The sequence below is a fragment of the Phragmites australis genome, chromosome 3 (genome assembly GCF_958298935.1).
Source record: "Phragmites australis chromosome 3, lpPhrAust1.1, whole genome shotgun sequence".
Taxonomy (NCBI): domain Eukaryota; kingdom Viridiplantae; phylum Streptophyta; class Magnoliopsida; order Poales; family Poaceae; genus Phragmites; species Phragmites australis.
This window is the reverse complement of record NC_084923.1, coordinates 38,559,735-38,578,207: the sequence shown is the minus strand read 5'-3', so window position 1 is coordinate 38,578,207 and position 18,473 is coordinate 38,559,735. Positions and strand designations below refer to the sequence as shown.

General features: G+C 43.3%; 1 protein-coding gene and 1 pseudogene across 2 annotated transcripts; both read left to right on the top strand.

Moving 5' to 3' along the window:
* Positions 1-1,918: 1,918 nt before the first annotated feature.
* LOC133913000 (guanine nucleotide-binding protein subunit beta) lies at positions 1,919-12,479 on the top strand. Of its 2 annotated transcripts, none has more exons than XM_062356023.1 (6): positions 1,919-2,237; positions 2,330-2,424; positions 9,327-9,751; positions 10,509-10,872; positions 11,648-11,761; positions 12,212-12,479. In XM_062356023.1, exons 1-6 carry the CDS (start codon positions 2,129-2,131, stop codon positions 12,245-12,247), a joined length of 1,143 nt encoding a protein of 380 aa, XP_062212007.1. In that variant the 5' UTR covers positions 1,919-2,128; the 3' UTR covers positions 12,248-12,479. The 2 variants fall into 2 exon arrangements, with proteins under 2 accessions (XP_062212007.1, XP_062212006.1); XM_062356022.1 differs by lacking the exon at positions 1,919-2,237 and adding an exon at positions 5,186-5,752.
* Positions 12,480-12,752: 273 nt separating this feature from the next.
* LOC133913001 (deoxyuridine 5'-triphosphate nucleotidohydrolase-like) lies at positions 12,753-13,993 on the top strand (annotated as a pseudogene).
* The last annotated feature ends 4,480 nt before the right edge of the window (positions 13,994-18,473 follow it).

The window sequence follows — 18,473 nt, the reverse complement described above, 5'->3', positions numbered from 1 at the left end:
AGATGAGGCTGACCTGCTACAGTGGTGACATGAGGAGATCGGTGGGGAAGAGAGAGGGTATGAAGTTATTAAATAATACTGACATGTGGGCTCTATGTTAATTTGGGAGATTGTACTATAGTTGGATTGTTAGAGGAGTAATCTATAAGGATTACTATATGTGACATGGATGACTAAATAGCAGGTTAGCTTCATTATTAGAGATGCACTGATATGCCGAAACTATTATATTCTGTACTATAATAAGACTTAGTCGATGAATGATGGTTGATCCTCCTCATGAAGACTTTCTGCTTGCCTAACAAAACCTCATCACAAGTATGATGGAGTGGAATTTTTAGAATCTGGCTCTTTTAAAAAATTTCTACATAAGGACCATTGGGAAACAATGTTAAAAAATAGACTCTTTTCATGGTGCCTCCATTATTGACGCGGTTCTTAAATAGCACACCACCATGACAAATTGGAGCTATAATAACTATCATGCATGATCTTACAAGTCTAATGCAGAAAATCATACGTGATAGCTAAATGTCACAACGGCGTGCAAGTGGGCTCATTTTAAATATTGTTTCTTCTGAGATCTATTTGTAAAATATGTTTTTTTAAAAGGGCTAAGATGAAAATCCATCATGGTGAAGGCACAAGCAGTCAAACTGTGCAACGAAGCCAAGGCCACATGGCGATGGCGGCCATAGCCCAAGAAACTATTGAAGATGAAAATGTAATAGACAGTAGAGAAAATCGTTATATTCTTTCATTTATTCTTGATGTATATTTATACGATATGAATGGCACATGTATTTGTTAGGGAGATATTTCTTCTAACGGATATGCACAAATGCCATCGGCAGTTATTGATCTTTTAGTTTGTATCCATGAGTTCTTCTCTTTTCCACACAAGCAAGAGTAACATACAGATCATTCAACTTGCGAGTTGCGAGCAGGGTTCATAAAATTCATCAAAAATCACTCGAAATTCATAGTTTTTGACGAATTCAGTCTGCACCATATTGAGAATGCGATCACATTTCGAACCAATTTAAACTCAAAATTAAAAACTTTTAAAATTTTGATAAAATTCATCTAATTTCTACTAATTCTTATCAAATTCATATTAATATTCACAAATTTTAAAGAACTCGCTGGTCACCGCATTTTAGGGCGTGTTTGGATGCCCTGCTGAGCGCGTGCATGCACCAGCGGATGCAGAGCGGAGCAGAATGCGCGTGTTTGGTTGGCGTTCCTGACTGCACCCGCTCGTGCAGCTGCATCCGCCCAGCGCTCGGGGAAACACCGGAATCGGCCGTTTCCGTCGGGCCTGGCTGGGGAGATGCAAAAACACTGTACGTACGATTTTTTTTATTTAACTTTCGATTTTATTTAGAGGTCCAAAAATTCTAAACATTTTCGTGAGAAAACTAGAGCTCATTAGCAACCCATTTTAATTAATTTAATCCAAAAAATCTAAGTTAATATTTAATTAAAATTCTTCAAAAATCATTAAAAATTCACTAATATTCTTATCCTGTGATGTATTAATTTATAAAAATATTTTCAACCCTAAGTTATTTGGTAAAAAAGTGAGTTTTTTTTAATGCAACGTATACTCATGCGGACAACCAAACACAATCTTTTCTCAGCCAGACTCAGCACATGCAGCCAACCAAACAGACCCTCATACATCAACTCAACCTGACTCAACTTAGCCTGTATGACTCATACGAAACAGGCTGAGAACATTCGGCAACCAAACACACCCTTAGTGACCGAATTCGTCAATGCGAGAATCGTCAATGCGAGAAGCTACAATCTCAACAGTTACTGCTCCCGTGGACCCATCCCCATCAAACCTCCCACTCCCAGCCTCCCTCAGCCGACCGCAATGAATCAACACCACGTCAACTGGACCCCGCCCTCGCTGACCCCACACGTCATCCACAAAACAGCAACCAACGCGCCGCTCCGCTTCGTTGTCAGTTTGTCGTCGTCGCCGCCACCGTAGCCGCCGCTTCGTCTCCTCCTCCTCCTCTTGGGAGCTTCCGGAGCTCGACCCGTAGCCATTGGAATTCCCCCTCCCATGCGCGGATCCCAGTAGATCCCCCACCGGCGCGAAGCGGGCGGCGTCATGGCGTCCGTGGCGGAGCTCAAGGAGAAGCACGCGGCGGCGACGGCGTCGGTGAACTCCCTGCACGAGCGGCTCCGGCAGCGGCGGCAGATGCTCCTAGACACCGACGGTGAGGGCTCTCCTCTTTTCTCTCGGCGGGGAGCCCGCGAGGGTTTTGAGGGGTGGGATTCGCGGCGTTTGCTGATTGTTCTGTGTGTGCAGTGGCGAGGTACTCGAAGGGGCAGGGGAGGGCGGCGGTGAGCTTCAACCCGACGGATCTGGTGTGCTGCCGCACGCTGCAGGGGCACAGCGGAAAGGTTACTTCACTTTGGTCTCTTACCTCAATTTCTGCTCCAGCCTTTTCGGCTTCTCTTTTTGTTGCCAGGTCCAATTGAGTATGAGATTGGTGAGGTTTTGCACTTTTGCGATTAGAAATAGTGGAAACTTGGAGGCAGTAGTGTGAGCAATTCGTACCTGCAAGGTTGTTCGTCAAGAGTAAAAACTCGTCAACATGGTCGGCCTCTGAGATGTATGTTTCCTGACCTGGATGGGGTTTTGCCCCTCCTGGTGGCGTAGTTGACATTGATTTGAACGTTTGTTTCACAAGTTTTTGATGATTTGGTCTAATTTGGTGTGGATTTAGCACTGTTCAAGTTTCTCCAGACACGTTATTGTAGTTCCCTCCATTTCAAAATTTCAAGACCCGTCTGCTATTTAGGGGACAAAGTTTGTAAATGTTCAGTGAAGTTGGTCCTGTAGGAATGGTATCATGAGGCATCCTGTAGGAATGGTGTCATGAGACTCATCTAGCAGGCAAGGGTGACCCTACCAAGTTATAAAATTATGGGTGCTAAGTAATATTTAACCATAACTTGATTCTTTACTATAGTGATTTGGCACTACACCGTAAACGTAACCACATAATACTACCTGTGATAGAATGTGATGTTAAGTTTAATCGGAGTGCATTTTGAATTTTGGTAACTGTTTACTCACACAAACATAGTTATTACGGCGGTAAGGCGAGGCGAGGCGAGGCGCCTGACTACCTTCACACCTTTTAGGTGAGTATGGCATGCAATGAGGCGACGCCATACTCATTTCACATGAATGTACTAGGCTACAAGCACGCAGTCAAGCACAATTGAGTACTGAGTAGCATACCTTGATGCATGATGAGTTTGATGACATTGCCCTTTGCCTTTCTTTGCTCTTGTCCCAATCTGCAATGGTTCCAATCTGCAATTAAAAAAAAATAATGTTAGTATGTTACCAACATGCAGCAAGTAAGCATCATTATTTCATAATTTGGCTCACAACAGCACAAGCAAATAAAATGACAAGTGCACAAGTTCATAGGCTCATAGCAATAACATCAATAGTTCAACATGACAACATCATAGTTTTAAAACACAAACACAAACAAACAGCAGCAACATCATAGTTTTAAAACACAAACACAAACAAGCAGCAACATCATAGTTTTAAAATACAAACACCAACAACCAACACTCTCATCTCTCAATAGTCATCAACATTATTATCATCATGAAGAATAAAATCTTCATCCTCATCATCTAAGTTGAGTGGCGTGTTCCTTCTATTCTTGTTCAAATATTCTTGTATTTCTTTCCTGATTGCTTCTGTAGTCTTTCCACATTTGTGCACATCTCCATATCCACCCAAAAAATGATGCTTCAGTCTCTTGATTCCTCCTAATAATTTCCTGTCACAAAGTGAACATTGCATTGAATCTTTGTTACCAATATCTGGCCAAAATGCATACTTCCATCCCGGGTCTTTAGACTTTGCCTTCCTTTTAGGATCATTCTTTGGGTCACACTGCTCAGCTGCTCCAGCCACAGCACTTGCACTTGCTGCTCTATTAGTCATCCTTCCGGTTCTTATAAAATAAATAGCTCTCTGTTAGGAACAGATTGCAAGCATTTGTAGGAACAATTCAAAGCAGTTCGTAGCAAGCAGTACTCATAATAGCTACTGAACAGAGGACAATTCAAATTGTAACAGATTGCATAAATATGAACAGACCAACAGATTGCATAAACTGTAACAATTCATAATAGCTAGTGATACTTAGCAAGCAACACAGTTCAGTACTAGCAAGCAGGAATAGAGGATGAGGAACTAGTCAACTAGCAAAGCAAGCAGTACCGCAGTAGTATACAATAGTAGCACAAGTAGACATACACTAGACAGTTCACCGAGTTCAGTATTGAGTACTCACACTTGAGCAACGTAGAGGACCGACGGAGTGCGGACGCCGCAACGGGGACCGGCAGACTGCAGAGCCAAAGCTCTGAGCAAAGTGCTGGGGAGGTGACGCTGCGACGATGGACCGGCAGAGGGCGAAGGGATGGGGACGGACAACGGTGGCAGACTAGGGAGTGACAGGCAACAGCGGGCGGCACTCTAATTTTAGAGATTTGTGGTCTTCTGGAGACGGCGCAAACCCTATAGGTTTGCTTTCCTTCGTGCGCATGCGCTCTGCTTTCTTTTTTTTTCCTGCCCGAGCCGACGGGCATTTTTTCCTGTGCACTCTGACCCCCCCCCCCCCCCCCAAATACCCATCCCACGTGCTAGTTGGTCCTCATGGCGTCCTCCTTGAGCCATTTGGCGTCCCGCCGCGCTAAGGCGATGCCATACACGGTGAGGCGGACGTCATACTCGAATTAGGTGAGGTGACGGGTCTAGCGAGTGCTGGCGAGCGCCTCGATGCCTAGGCATCGATTAGGCGACACCTTAATAACTATGTGTACAAGATTTTAAAATTCTAGTGAGGGCAGGTTTCAGGGGTCAAAGTTTGTAAACATTTATCGACAATCGGAACTGCTCCATCAATATGCATGTTTGGTCTTGTAGGATAATATCATTAGGTTCTTCTATCAGGCAAGGCTAATCCTGCCAAGCGAATAGAATTAATTGTACTTTGCAGCATGTAGGCACAACATTTTTCGTACTTATGATTTGCCATTACATCTGCAATCATATAATATTACCCACGTCAGAATGCGTCGATAGGTTGAATCACAATGCAATTTTGAATTTTGATAATTGTAGGTTGCTCGAACAAGATTTTAAATATTAGTGGGCACACTTCATATCCTTCCTTCCATAGCCCCAGGAAAAAAGTCAGCTGTAGTACCAAGTCATCTACGATCTAAGGGAGAATCACTGGTCATAGTTGTTATGGCGCCGGCATAGCGACGCCATATCGTTGCCACATCGGTGTGGTGGTTTTCTGGCTCTTGCCATGTCGACACCACGACGCTAGTGGGAATGGCGTCCGCTGCTGCCGCCCCTGCGCTCCTCACCGTCCGCCGCCACCCCTACACTCGGTGTCCGCCGTTGCCCCTGTGCTCCTCGGTGTCCACTGTCGCCCCTGCGCTCCTCGCCATTCGCCGTTGCCCAGTGAGATCCCTGCTCTGCTCCTGCGCTATTGCTCCTGCTCTACTGCTCCATCGGCCTGCGCTGCTTTTGTTCTGCTGCTCAAGTGTTGAAGGCCTCAAGCTCTATTGCTCTGCCCCTGATCTGCTCAGGTGTTCAAGGCTTCAAGCTTTGATGTGTTGTACTGCTATGCTCAAGTGCTCAAGTATTCAAGGCTTCAAGCTCTACTTTCAGAACAAGGTAAGCTCTACTGTTCAGTTCAAGCTCTGTAGTACACTAGTACATAGCAGTTAGCACTTAGCACACTAATGATCTCGATGAGTTTGCATTGGATGACTTTTGAGAGATGAGAGATTTGAAACTTTGAGAGATGAGAGTGTCTTTTGTGCTACATTTACATTGCTATTTTGATTTCCTAATATCCTAGACTATAACTTTTGAGCTACATTGCCATTTGCCAATATAATTTCCTAATATCCTAGACTATAATTTGTGTATTCGTTACGCCAATGTGTGTATGGTGCCGCCATGCCACGCCTATAAAGTTGTGAAGGTGGTGCGTTGCCACGCCGCGTTACACCGCCGTAAGAACTATGTCACTGATACAACTGAATATGTGTTAAGTTGGCTGAACATGATGCAAGCATTGTCACTGTTGCCATTGCAAGTGGTAAACTGGTGATAGCAAGCGTTCCTCCATGGAAATGCTTCCCTTTTGTTATAAAATAATACCACTATATATTTCGCTAGTGCTTTCGTGTAAACCCTATTTAGCTTAAGAGGTAAGAGCATGTTATTGTCTTAGTACAGAGTGTGGATAAACTGGTACCATTCATTTGACAAAATGGTATGCTTGCTTCCTACTCCCTTTGCTTTTCCCACAAAGATGCTTTAGTATATGATCATTACATTGGCCCATTGGAGCCAGATTCTGGGTAATGAAGCAAAGACTACCATAGCGAGGTTGATGTTTGAGCTGTGAGACCAGATCTTCCCCATGTACATTATTCTGTGTTAGTATAATCCTTGTGTGTAACTGTAGCAGAGGTCATTGATTACATCAGCAAACTGACCTGCTGTATATATATATAGTGTGTGAAGTAGTGAAGCTACCAGACAAGTGATGTTGTGATATATCAATATAGAATGAGAATATTGAGTCACTTGTGCTCTCATATGCTTGAGTGAATCAAGGTAGAGAGAGAGAGAGAGAGAGAGAGAGAGAGAGAGAGAGAGAGAGAGAGAGAGAGCAAATAGAGGAATTGAGTGAATTGGTTCTAACAAAGTGAGAGATTGAGTGATTTAATCCCAACAATTGGTGTCAGCATTTTAGGTTTAGAGTCGAGGGAGGAGCCTAAGGTTCTGTCTAGGAGAGCTTAGGATTGTGGTTGTCCAAGATCATGGCTCGTGATGAGTCACCGGAGAGGACATTTGGAAGTGGTACAACACCGAAGGTATCGACAGGGGAGGGAGTAGTGACCCTCCAGTACTATCCTATGCTCACTGAGAGCAATTACGGAGTGTGAGCAGTAAAGATGAAGATCTTCATGCGTGCATAAGGAGTATGGGAGGCGATAGAGGGCAAAGAATTGGTTGAGGAGAAAGACCAGATGGCTCTCGCTGCCATAGTCCAAGTTGTGCCAAAGACTGTTGTGGGCCATCTCTGAGAAGGAGATGACAAAGGAGGCTTGGGACGCTCTCAAGGAGATGCACGTCGGTGAAGATTGCATCAGAAATGCGTGTTTACAAACTCTCAAGAGAGAGAGCTTGAGGGTATGTACATGGGTGAATCGGAGACGATCATCAAGTATGCCTTAAAGCTTACCACTACGGTAAACGAGATACGTTCTCTCGGCACCAAGGTGGAGGAGAGCACTGTCATGGAGAAGCTCTTGCACTCTACCCCTGACAAGTTCCTACACATCGTAAGCACCATTGAGCAATGGGGCGATGTGATAAAGATGTTGGTGATGGAGGCCGTCGGATGCTTGAGGACGTATGAGGAGTCCTTGAAGGGTCGCAGGCGTGACAAGGAAGGAGAGCACCTACTGCTCTCGCGTGCTGAGTGGGAGGCCAAAGCTGCCAAAGAGGAGCAATTAACGCTCCAGCAGTTGTGACAAGAAGAAGCATCGGGAGAAGTCAAAGATCCACTGCTACAATTGTCAGGAGTTTGACCACTACGCTTACGAGTGTCCCGAGAAAAAAAAAGGCACTTCTTGTTGAGGTACAAGATGATGATAAGCCTGCTCTATTGATGATGGAGGCTGTGGCGATTTAGTGCTTCTCGTAGAATCCATGGGTGGCGGTGTGAAGCCGTGTTCATGGAGTTAAACGGTGTGAAGCCGTGTTCATGAAGGTGGTGGTGTGATTCCACTGTGTTGGTATGAAGCCAACAACAAGGGCAGTGTGAAGCTGCTATGTTACCGTGTTGGTGTGAAGCTAACAGGCGAAGACGGTGTGATTATGCTAAGAAGACAGCGGTGTGAGGCCGCTAGATCAAAGAGATGGCAAGGTGTGAGAGATTCACATAGGCGAGTCAACACACAAGGCTTAGGGGATTGTTAGTATAATCCTTGTGTGCAACTGTAGCAAAACAGTGTGTTGAGAACTGTAGCAGAAGTATCTCGGGTATGCGTGCGTTAATCAGGGTAGTTAGAGAGAGAGAGAGAGAGAGAGAGAGAGAGCAAATAGAGGAATCGAGTGAATCAGTGTATTACTTCTGCAGCAGTACTGTAACACAATAGAGGAAACAAAGTGAGAGATTGAGTGATTTAATCCTAACATTCTGCAACAGTACTGTAGCACAATGGCACCTCCTCGTCGAAGTATTACTTGATACTCCCTCCAGTCACAAATAAGTATTGTTTTGGGTTGCGTGCAGTCATCACTTTAAAACTTTGGGAAAAAATTACTGTGTATTGAGTTTGGATATTTAAAAATGATATGGGTAGATTTGTCTCAAAAGTAGTTTCATAATAGTATAACTTTGCTATATTCTATAAATATAATACACCAAAAGTAGTAGTAAAAGATGTGTTTTGGGGACCGTGTCAATGTCTAAAATGTCACTTATTTGTGTCTGGAGGGAGTAATTAATAGCTAGAGGTAAGAGTAATTAGTTTTGTTATTTGATGGATTCATTTCCATAGAGTTATGCTCTATGTGTGAGAGAGAAGTTTACTTAAATCTAGAGATTATTTCTTAGGGTCAAGTCAACTCATCCCTATAAAGGGATAGCATTGTGCCCATTTGGAAGCAAGCAAGAAAGAATTAGGTCTCCCCATCTAATGTTCTGTCATCCTAGTCTATGTCTATCCATCTTCTCTTGAAAGTTGAAACCCTAATCTCCTTCAAGGATGCTGTCTGGTCTTTCTATGTATTGTAGTTATCCCATTGTGAATTAATATTCACAAAAGAAATCCAGACCTGTTGAACCAGCAACTTGAGCTATTAACTGCTTCTTGTTTTTCTGGTTTGAGGATCTTATATAACACCCCACCTGTTTATTTCTTTTTGGCTAATGACATTATTGGTGATAGTCTTTGTTTGCCCTGATCTTTGACACCGATGCTAAAAGTTAGGATATTTCAGATTTATTGCCAATTCGCCAAGACTACAACTCATGATGCCAATAGTTTGTGATCTTTTGAAGCTTTAAAATTCCAATTGTTCTAAGATGCCTAGATTTAGGTTTTGTGGCTTTTCCCTTGGAATCGAGCACTTCAGGAATCTTTTTAGGGTAGTACTTTGCAAAATTGCTACGTGAAGTGGCATGATGGTTTTATAACTAGTATTAACTCATATGGCATCACAGGTATATTCTCTGGATTGGACTCCTGAAAAGAATTGGATAGTCAGCACCTCGCAAGATGGAAGGCTAATTGTATGGAATGCATTAACAAGCCAGAAAACACATGCCATAAAGCTACATTGTCCATGGGTGATGACATGTGCTTTTGCACCTAATGGCCAATCTGTTGCCTGTGGTGGTCTTGATAGTGCGTGCTCTATTTTCAATCTTAACTCGCAAGTAGACAGAGATGGGAACTTGCCAGTATCAAGAGTTCTTACTGGGCACAAGGGCTATGTTTCGTCATGTCAATATGTCCCAGATCAGGAAACCCACCTTATTACAAGCTCAGGTGACAAGACCTGTGTTCTGTGGGATGTTACTACCGGCCAGAGGATATCAATATTTGGAGGTGAATTTCCATCAGGGCATACAGCTGATGTTTTAAGGTAATTGTCTGTTCTTTCAAGACTGCGTATTTTGATGTCATGCCTACTGCAGCAGACTTTCTCGTAGTTAATTGAAATCTTCTCACTTGATACATTTTCAACTTCAGCTTGTGGATACCAGGTTGCTAGTTTTACCAATATGTGAATATTTGATGACCAAACATACTGCTATTTTATGCTAAAGTTTTATTAGTCAACTGGTTGTTATCAATGTGAGTTGAATAAATTTTCTCAATATTACTGTGAAAGCATCATACCACTACCCTATCTACACTTGTTATGACTAACCAAACTATGTAAAGAAATGCTGCAAGCCTGCAACAATTGGACGATGCAAGTTTAATTTTAAGCAGTGGCTTTAATTACTAATAACAAGTACGCTAGGTTTTCATGCTGTAGCACAGAGCACAGGTGGCAATTAGCCTAACAATCTTTTCTTAAAGGCTGATGATAACCTATTTTGAATACAATTGCGTTAGTTGAACTAGGCATCACTTACTAATCAATCTAGCAGATGCGTATGAGGCAAATGCTTTGAGATCTAAACAATGTGTCTGAATGATTGTGCTGCAGCTAGCTGATGTCTATGAGCCAAATACATTAGAATTGATGTAATATGCCAGCATGGTTGTGTTGTTGCTTTATAATGTGCCGCTGGTTTATTTTGGTCTTTATTACTGAAATACAGAGGTTGCTAAACTTTTGTTTGTGCGCTGATTTAGTTTCGAGTTTTCTGATCTTTCCTTTTCTTCTTCAGTGTGTCCATCAACTCATCAAACACGAATATGTTTGTCTCTGGTTCGTGTGATGCAACTGTGAGGCTGTGGGATTTCAGAATTGCAAGTCGGGCAGTTCGGACCTATCATGGACACGAGGGTGACATTAACAGTATCAAGTTTTTCCCGGATGGCCATAGGTTTGGTACTGGCTCAGATGATGGCACGTGTAGATTATTTGACATGAGAACAGGACATCAACTTCAGGTGTACAGTATGGAGCTAGATAGAAATGATAATGAACTACCTACTGTTACATCTATTGCATTTTCGATATCAGGAAGGCTCCTTTTTGCTGGGTACTCCAATGGTGACTGTTATGTGTGGGACACGCTTCTTGCCGAGGTTTGCATTTTTGGATATTTTCCATGAAATTAAATGCAGCTTAAATATTGCAAAGAAAACCTTACACCAAAAATCATTGTTGATCAAATTACTGTTATATTTACTGTTTCACTACAGTTTGGTTTCTTTTAGTTGTTAAAAATAAAACATATTTGAATACGGTATAGTTTGTGAACTATATAAATTTTGAGTCAGGTGTAAAAATTTCAATGTTAGGCTAGAAGTTAACACTAATATGTGATATTTATGTTACATAAGCTTAACTACATTACAGCACAGCAGCAATTTAGGCATGCCGGTGTGGCTGTGGTTGCATTTATTGAGTGAACATTAGCCACAGGGGTAAAGCCATTAAATATGAAGAATTAATTGCTTCTTTTTTCCTTTGAGATACTCAGCAGATAATTACCATGATAACATAAATCATTATTCGCATTAGGCCATTTTCCTCTTGAGTATTGACTAGCCTTGCTTCTGTTGTTACTTATTAGTTCGTACATCATCTGCTATGCAAATTCGTGCATACAAATTTAGATGTTGCTGCTGCTGCTGCAGATCACCTTGCATCAAAAGATTCCTAGTTCCAGCTATAGGCCGAGATGCTTAGAGCATAAATTTTAAACTGGGCCAACATAATGCCTAATTGAATGCCTGTGTGTAAAAGCCTTTCTGAGTTCAAGCTACTGGAAGGCTCGTGAGCTGCCTGCCATCATGTATTATCCGCCTCTCCGAAGTGCTTATATAATTTTTTTTGTGAATATTTGTAATGTCCCAGGTGGTACTTAATTTGGGAAACCTCCAAAACTCCCATGATGGTCGAATTAGTTGCCTTGGGATGTCATCTGATGGGAGTGCATTGTGTACAGGAAGTTGGGACAAAAATTTGAAGGTAAGGAAATTTGAAGAAAAAAAATGTTTTCATTGATTACTACTCAATTGCACAAACTCTATTGCGCTAATGCTAACAATTTTACTTCAACTGAACTAGTAGTTGTACACTTGTACTACACAGTATAACTATATGCCCTTCTCAAAGTGATTGCTTGAATCCTTTTGCAATACCGTCGTGTACCTTTCATTATGAACTTATATTCCCAAGTCCTAACCTTCGTAATAGTTGCATGTATCATAGGTCAACACTTTCTGTATTAAGATATAAGGGGATAGTGCAATACTTTGCCAGTTTAGCCGCTAGTTAGATTGTTTGGGAGTCCTACGTGATTAAATGTTACTTAATGTTGATTATGCACCCCTCCCCACAAAAAAAAAAGAGATCCCAAGGAGAGGTACAAAAGTTTTCAGTATTCTGACCTTCAAGTTGCTTGTTGAAAATTTACAGATTTGGGCCTTCAGTGGACACCGGAAAATAGTTTGAAGACCAAGTTTTCTCCACATGTTGTACGTCTTCCTCATTGTGCCTTAAGAACGGCGATCAATTCAGCTGGTTTCTGGAAATTGCTTTGTTATCTTTGTAGTATAGAATCTTGTATATCATACCTTATGTTCAATGGAAAATGCAATTTGTCAGCAAGACATTATGTGTTGTATCATGTTATGCTAGTGACTTTCTATACTCTTATCACCAGAATATCAGCACCGATGTGATCTGCCCTTTCTTTGTTTCTCGAGCTAGAGAAGTAGCATATATATTTTCGAACCAACTACCGGAGGCATTGTGGTCAGAAATTTTTTTATAATAGAATATCTCTAATTTCTATGGTTGAACAGTGGATAGTTTAAGCATAAGGTTACGATGCCATATCTGAACTGATATATTTGCAGTGACATCTACATAACCCAGAAAAGAATTGTACAACGAATATGGCATTTGAGCCTGCAATTGTCATTTGAAAAGCCAAAAATTTTGCACTTGAAAGGTGTACCACTTGTAATTTGTGTTTAATTATCAATAAAGTCGCCGGATGGCTTTCCCTCAAAAAACAAAAAAAAAATTGCACTTGAAAGGTATACCACTGGAAGGGCCGCAGGGTCCTTTCAAAGAATTTATTTGGGCAGGTGGCATTTGACATTTGCCCTGCACCTACAGCGCCCCGTAAAATGGGCGGCATCGGAGAGATCGAGATCGACCAACCGGCCGAGAAAATTTTTGCACGAGAAGGGAAAATATGGCGGGAAGATTTGGCGCCATCTGTTCCCGCGCCGCCGCCTCCCTATTTAGCACCGCCACCGCCACCGCCGCCGCCTCCAACTCCCATTCGATCCCTCCCCTTCTCCCACCGCCTCCGCGCAAGAACCCTCTCCCACCATGGCCATGGCCGCTTCCAACGGCGCCGCCGCCACCGACTCCGTCCACGAGCTTCCCCAGAAGATCTCTAAGATCTCGCCCCTGCTCAAGGTCAAGAAGCTCTCCGAGAGGGCCATCCTGCCGTCCCGCGGATCAGCCCTCGCCGCCGGCTACGACCTCTCAAGGTACACACTTCTCACGCGACGCCCACGAAAGCCTCGGAATTGCACGGATTGTTTGATGCTCTTCTTGTTTGCCAGTGCGGCGGAGATGGTGGTGCCAGCGCGGGGGAAGGCGTTGGTGCCCACGGACCTCAGCATCGCCATCCCGGAGGGCACCTACGCGCGCATCGGTGAGCGACCTGCTTCTCTTTTCTTCTTTCTCGCCCCTTTCTTGGTTCGCACTTCAGGTGTTTGATGAAATGTCTGTCCGTTCCGGTCGTTGCAGCGCCGAGGTCGGGGCTGGCGCTGAAGCACTCCATCGACGTGGGCGCCGGCGTGATCGACGCGGACTACCGCGGCCCCGTGGGGGTCATCCTCTTCAACCACTCGGACGTGGACTTCGCCGTCAAGCCCAGCGACCGCATCGCGCAGGTGATCATCGAGGTGATCGCGACGCCCGAGGTCGCGGAGGTGGAGGACCTTGACGCCACCGTGCGCGGGGTGGGAGGGTTCGGATCCACCGGCGTCTGAGCCGGTGGTTATCTTTCGATGGTTCGTTCATCAGTGAGATTGCAGTTCAGTCCTTAAATTAGGATGGTGGTGGTTATCTTTCGATGGCTGTAAGCTTTCTTGATGTTAGTATCCTATCGAGATGTTTAGGGCTTTAGGTTGTCAATAAATGCATTAAGTGTTAAGAACTTACGACGGTTCTGTGGTCTTATTTTGCACCAAGTGTGTTCATCATCTCCTGATAAAAGCAGTTGCAGTTACTCCTCGCACTTTCTCCCTTCTGGCCTTGCGCTCTCCATTCCATTCAAGGCTTGAGCACTAATCCTTCTAAAATGCCGCTTCCCATTGCAGCAGCAACATTCCGGAAGCTTGGAAGTTGATTTTTATTTTGGAGATTAAGGAAGAGATGAACAGAGCTTGAAACAAGTTCCAATGGCTCCCTCCTTCAATAGCTTAGAGATCATTAGCAGCAAGCACCAAATTTAGTTCCTGTCCGGATTTGTACTGCCTTGACAGCAATAATACGATTAGCTCAGGGTGTGCATTTTATCTCTGGATCCAGTTTCTCCTAGGCCCCATGGCAGAACGGGCTTGTGATGAACAGCACACTCCTGCAGAATGTGCGTGAAAAGCGGACGAGATCCTCTGCACCTGTACTGCAGTTGGCCTTGGATCTTGGTATTTATCTGCCAAGCAGCCCCCACCATCTATGTTTCAAGTGAATTGTCACTCGATGTATGGCGGCTCAACAACGTTTTGGATACATCGTGATGCTTGTTACTCCCTGACTACAATTGTATTTCATGGGCTATTGAGCTAGTTTTGGGCTTTGGGCATTCAGATTGGATAACCAATGCATCTGTCCTTTCAAATGTTTGAAAATTTTGCAGAGGTCGCAAGCGCTCGCCGATTTGAATAGGTCCACATCCATGTAGTTTTCGCCGGACTAAAGTAATTGTTATTCGTACGGCCCTCACGTCATTGAACATGTTGATTTCTACATGCGTTTTTTTATCTGGGAAATTCTGCGAAGTTGTGAAAAGGAAAACAAATTTTATAGTTCCGTAATCAAAGTTTTAAGATCTCAATTATTCCAGTACTATAGGCTTTAATTATTCTTATAGCGGCAATATTTTGAGACAAGCTTTTGGTGAGGGAATCAGTAAGCTTAAACATAATATCTAATTCTTATAGGCTGAACATCATAATATAAACTTAATTTATTTAAAATACAATCTTAATACTTATGTACTGAATATTAATTTGATTCTGGATTCCATCTTTCACAACATGATATTGAAGTGATTGGCAACACCATTTGACTTGTTATTACTTGAAGAGAAAGTTGCATTCTTGCATAATAAATTCCGAGATAAATTCTTAAACCAAAAGAATTTTTTGTTCTTAAACCACAATAGCCTAATGTGGATTTTTTTTTCTATCCAAAAAACCTTACTACATGCCACAATAGCTTGCATCGTTAATGATGCTTTAAGAGATTGGTTAGAAACATTCCACAATATGGCTCCTCATACAAGGGTAAAGATTTAACTTGATGTGAATTTCTTAATATCAATACATCTTGCAAAATTATGGTTATGAGACTTTTCATATGTGAGCATGTAATCATTAGCACTCTGCATATAACGCAAAGTCGTCTTTAGTATTTTCAGTGGTCCAGTCCTAGATCAATATCTGCTATGTTTTCCGGTTACAAATATTAAATGAGGACGCATACAAACTTAAGTGTGCATAATGTTCATGATAGTGGTAGCTTAAGAAAATTTTTTATTGCCCTCAATTATCGAAGTAAATTCCCTTAATATTGAATCTGTTTAGTGAATCTTTATAGTCAAAATATGAGAGGCATCACCAAGACAATCTTAATACCCAAAAGAGAAAAGAAACCTTTGGCTCTTAAACATTAATATCCCTATTGCTGATAGTCAACAAGATATCATCTATATAAACAACTAAGAGATTAAATTTACTCCCATTAAAATCAACATCTCTACAAACTCAGTGGTTTGTCTTTGACAATATTCCATGCACATATGTATCTTAATTCTTTAATTTGCTAGGATACAAACCCACAAAAAATATGTACGATTATCTTTAATCCTTCCATTAAAGTAAGAAATTTGTTCATGGGGGTTATATCTCAGATAATGAAGCATTTCTTTCGTAATAAGACGTTCCATTCTCCCCCTCGAAATCTGACATAATCATCAATGCGAGAGGTGGCAGAGGGCTAGGAGGCGGGGTAGGCTGGAAAGCTAAGAGAGGTCGACCCCGGCGACAGAGATATCCTCGAGGGAGGTGGCGAAATGCTTGAGGAGTGCTGGTGAGGGGAGGCGGCCTGTGGAGGACTTAATGGCGCCGTCGAGGGTGAGGCTCTTGGATGCGACGGTGATGGCACGCTCCCACACCACATCGTCCTCATCGGCGGCAGCCATCGCTGCGGCAGCGGTTGGCGGAGTGGCAGGAGGAGAACCCTAGCTAAACCTTGGAGATGGAAGGTTCGGAGGGGGACTGAGTACGGTGTACGAAAATGGATGGGCAACAAAGGGCGGTGATGTGAGAGCGGTGAGCTAGTGGGCCTACTCTCAGTCTGCCTTGGTTCAGCCTCGGCCCATGTCAAGAGGAAGAGGAAGAGGCCGCCGTTGAAGACGATGGTACCCCTGAGGCCCACCTAACTCCATTCATGCTGCAGAGATGCAGGCTGCACTGCTGCGCCCGCACGAAAAGAGCAAACAATTTCAGGTCCAACAAAGGAAAAATGGAGGAACTTTAAATATTTGAATCCTATAGGAGAAATTTCTTTAGAGGCATGAGCCCTTTGGAACAAAGGGACCTCTAGAATTCCTATGGAATGACTTGTTCTATAGGAATTTTGGAAGTTTTTTAGCATGAAAATTTCTTTGATTCTATCCCTCTTCTCTCGTTCTTGTGTTTGTCCTTTGTTGCATTCAAATGGTCCACTAGAAGTTTTCTTGCATTCTAGATTCTTGTATGATTGCAAGCGCCCAGCAACTCGAATCCTATGTTTTCATGTTCCTACATTTTCAAAATCCTTCGTTCTAACCAGACCCTCAGCTCGCGCTCACTTTGGAGGGAGGGAGAAACCCAATAAACGATAGAAGGTGTTACATTGTCAATTGTCTCGAGCTCAATGAGCAGGATGAAAAATCAGAGCGGCCATTTACAACTGGTGTCAGTTTTGAGCTCAACATGGTGAAGCCATGCTATCCTCATCAGCAAAGGCTCAATCAAGCAGTGCGGAGACCAGAGCCCGATTTGTCACCTTCGGTACGTAGTGGAGCGAGCAGCAGGCCGGATCATCGTGGACCATGCATAGTGCTCATGTTTCACTTTTGCAGAAGAACACAACAAGTGAAGCAACATGGATCAGATGAGATATATCTATTGGTGCCTGCCGGCAGGCCGCTCCATGGACAGTTCTAGTGTTGTAGATCATAGCTATTATTATTATGTGGAGAATAATCTTATAGAGTTAATTCTTAAAAAAAATAAAATAAGAAATAGTTTTAAACATTGTGAGATATGAAGAATTGAAAATAAAATCTTTTAAAAAATATATAAAGAGAAATATAAAAGGTAGAATCTACCTCTTATGGTTGGAAATGCCCTGACTACGAACTCACATCAGAAACTAAAGGCGCATTGATTATTGCTGCATGCATGCATCTGCATGTGCCGAATTAGACGTGAGATGTGACTGATATGACACAAATGGGAAGAACAGCGTTCTGGGCCTGACACATGAAAATCTGTCGACGTGATGGAGGGATCCATCGATGGGAAGCACTAGGCGGTGTTGTGCCTGGCAAGGCCAACCAAGGAGCTAGCTAGCTCCCATTTGTTTTTTTTTTACACCTCTCAACCGGATACAAATGTAGTATCTATTCGTACATGAATACACACAACAATACACATCACCTCATACACCCAACACATACACACAGATCTACATCTATATGAAGCAAAGCGTCCTTCTAGGAATCGACGAAACCAGCTGGTTCCGTAGGTGACGGGCACGTCACTATCCCCTTTTAGTTCCACGCACGAGAGGCAGATCTGAAAATAAACGAAAAAACACGGTGCAAAGTCGCGTCGAGCAACGCTCGAACGCACGCTGGCTTGGGCGCACGCGCCGTCCTTGCCAACCGAGCCGACGCTCCCATTTGTTGCAGTCGCAGATCGGACTAGGATGAGCGTCAGACCAAGAGACGGCCCCGCTCTCTACGTTCGTAGTGCAGCAAATTGAAAAGCGGTTATCGTGTGCTGTGCGAACGAGATAGTCCTGGTGTGCGGTCGGGTTGGTCGACCACGTTATAGCCTGTTTTCCCTAATTAACCAAGCGTGATAGGTTTGCTCTTGTTTTCTTTAATGTAAGTCAACTTCTTACATGAAACCACAGTGTTGCTACAGCAAGTGCGAAACCCAACTTTCTTTCTCCTCCTCCAGTCTAGCTTACTTTTACTCTCGCCGGCGACATCTTCTTCTCCAACGTCACACTCCACCGCAGCCCCTGACCCGCCACCCGTCGCACCTTGACGCTTAACCACACCATCATGGTGTCCTGCCTGGTCCAGCGCTCGACTACTGATGGTCAGGGGTGTTTTGCAGCTCCGCCCACCGCCGAAGTGACATTACTCCCCGAT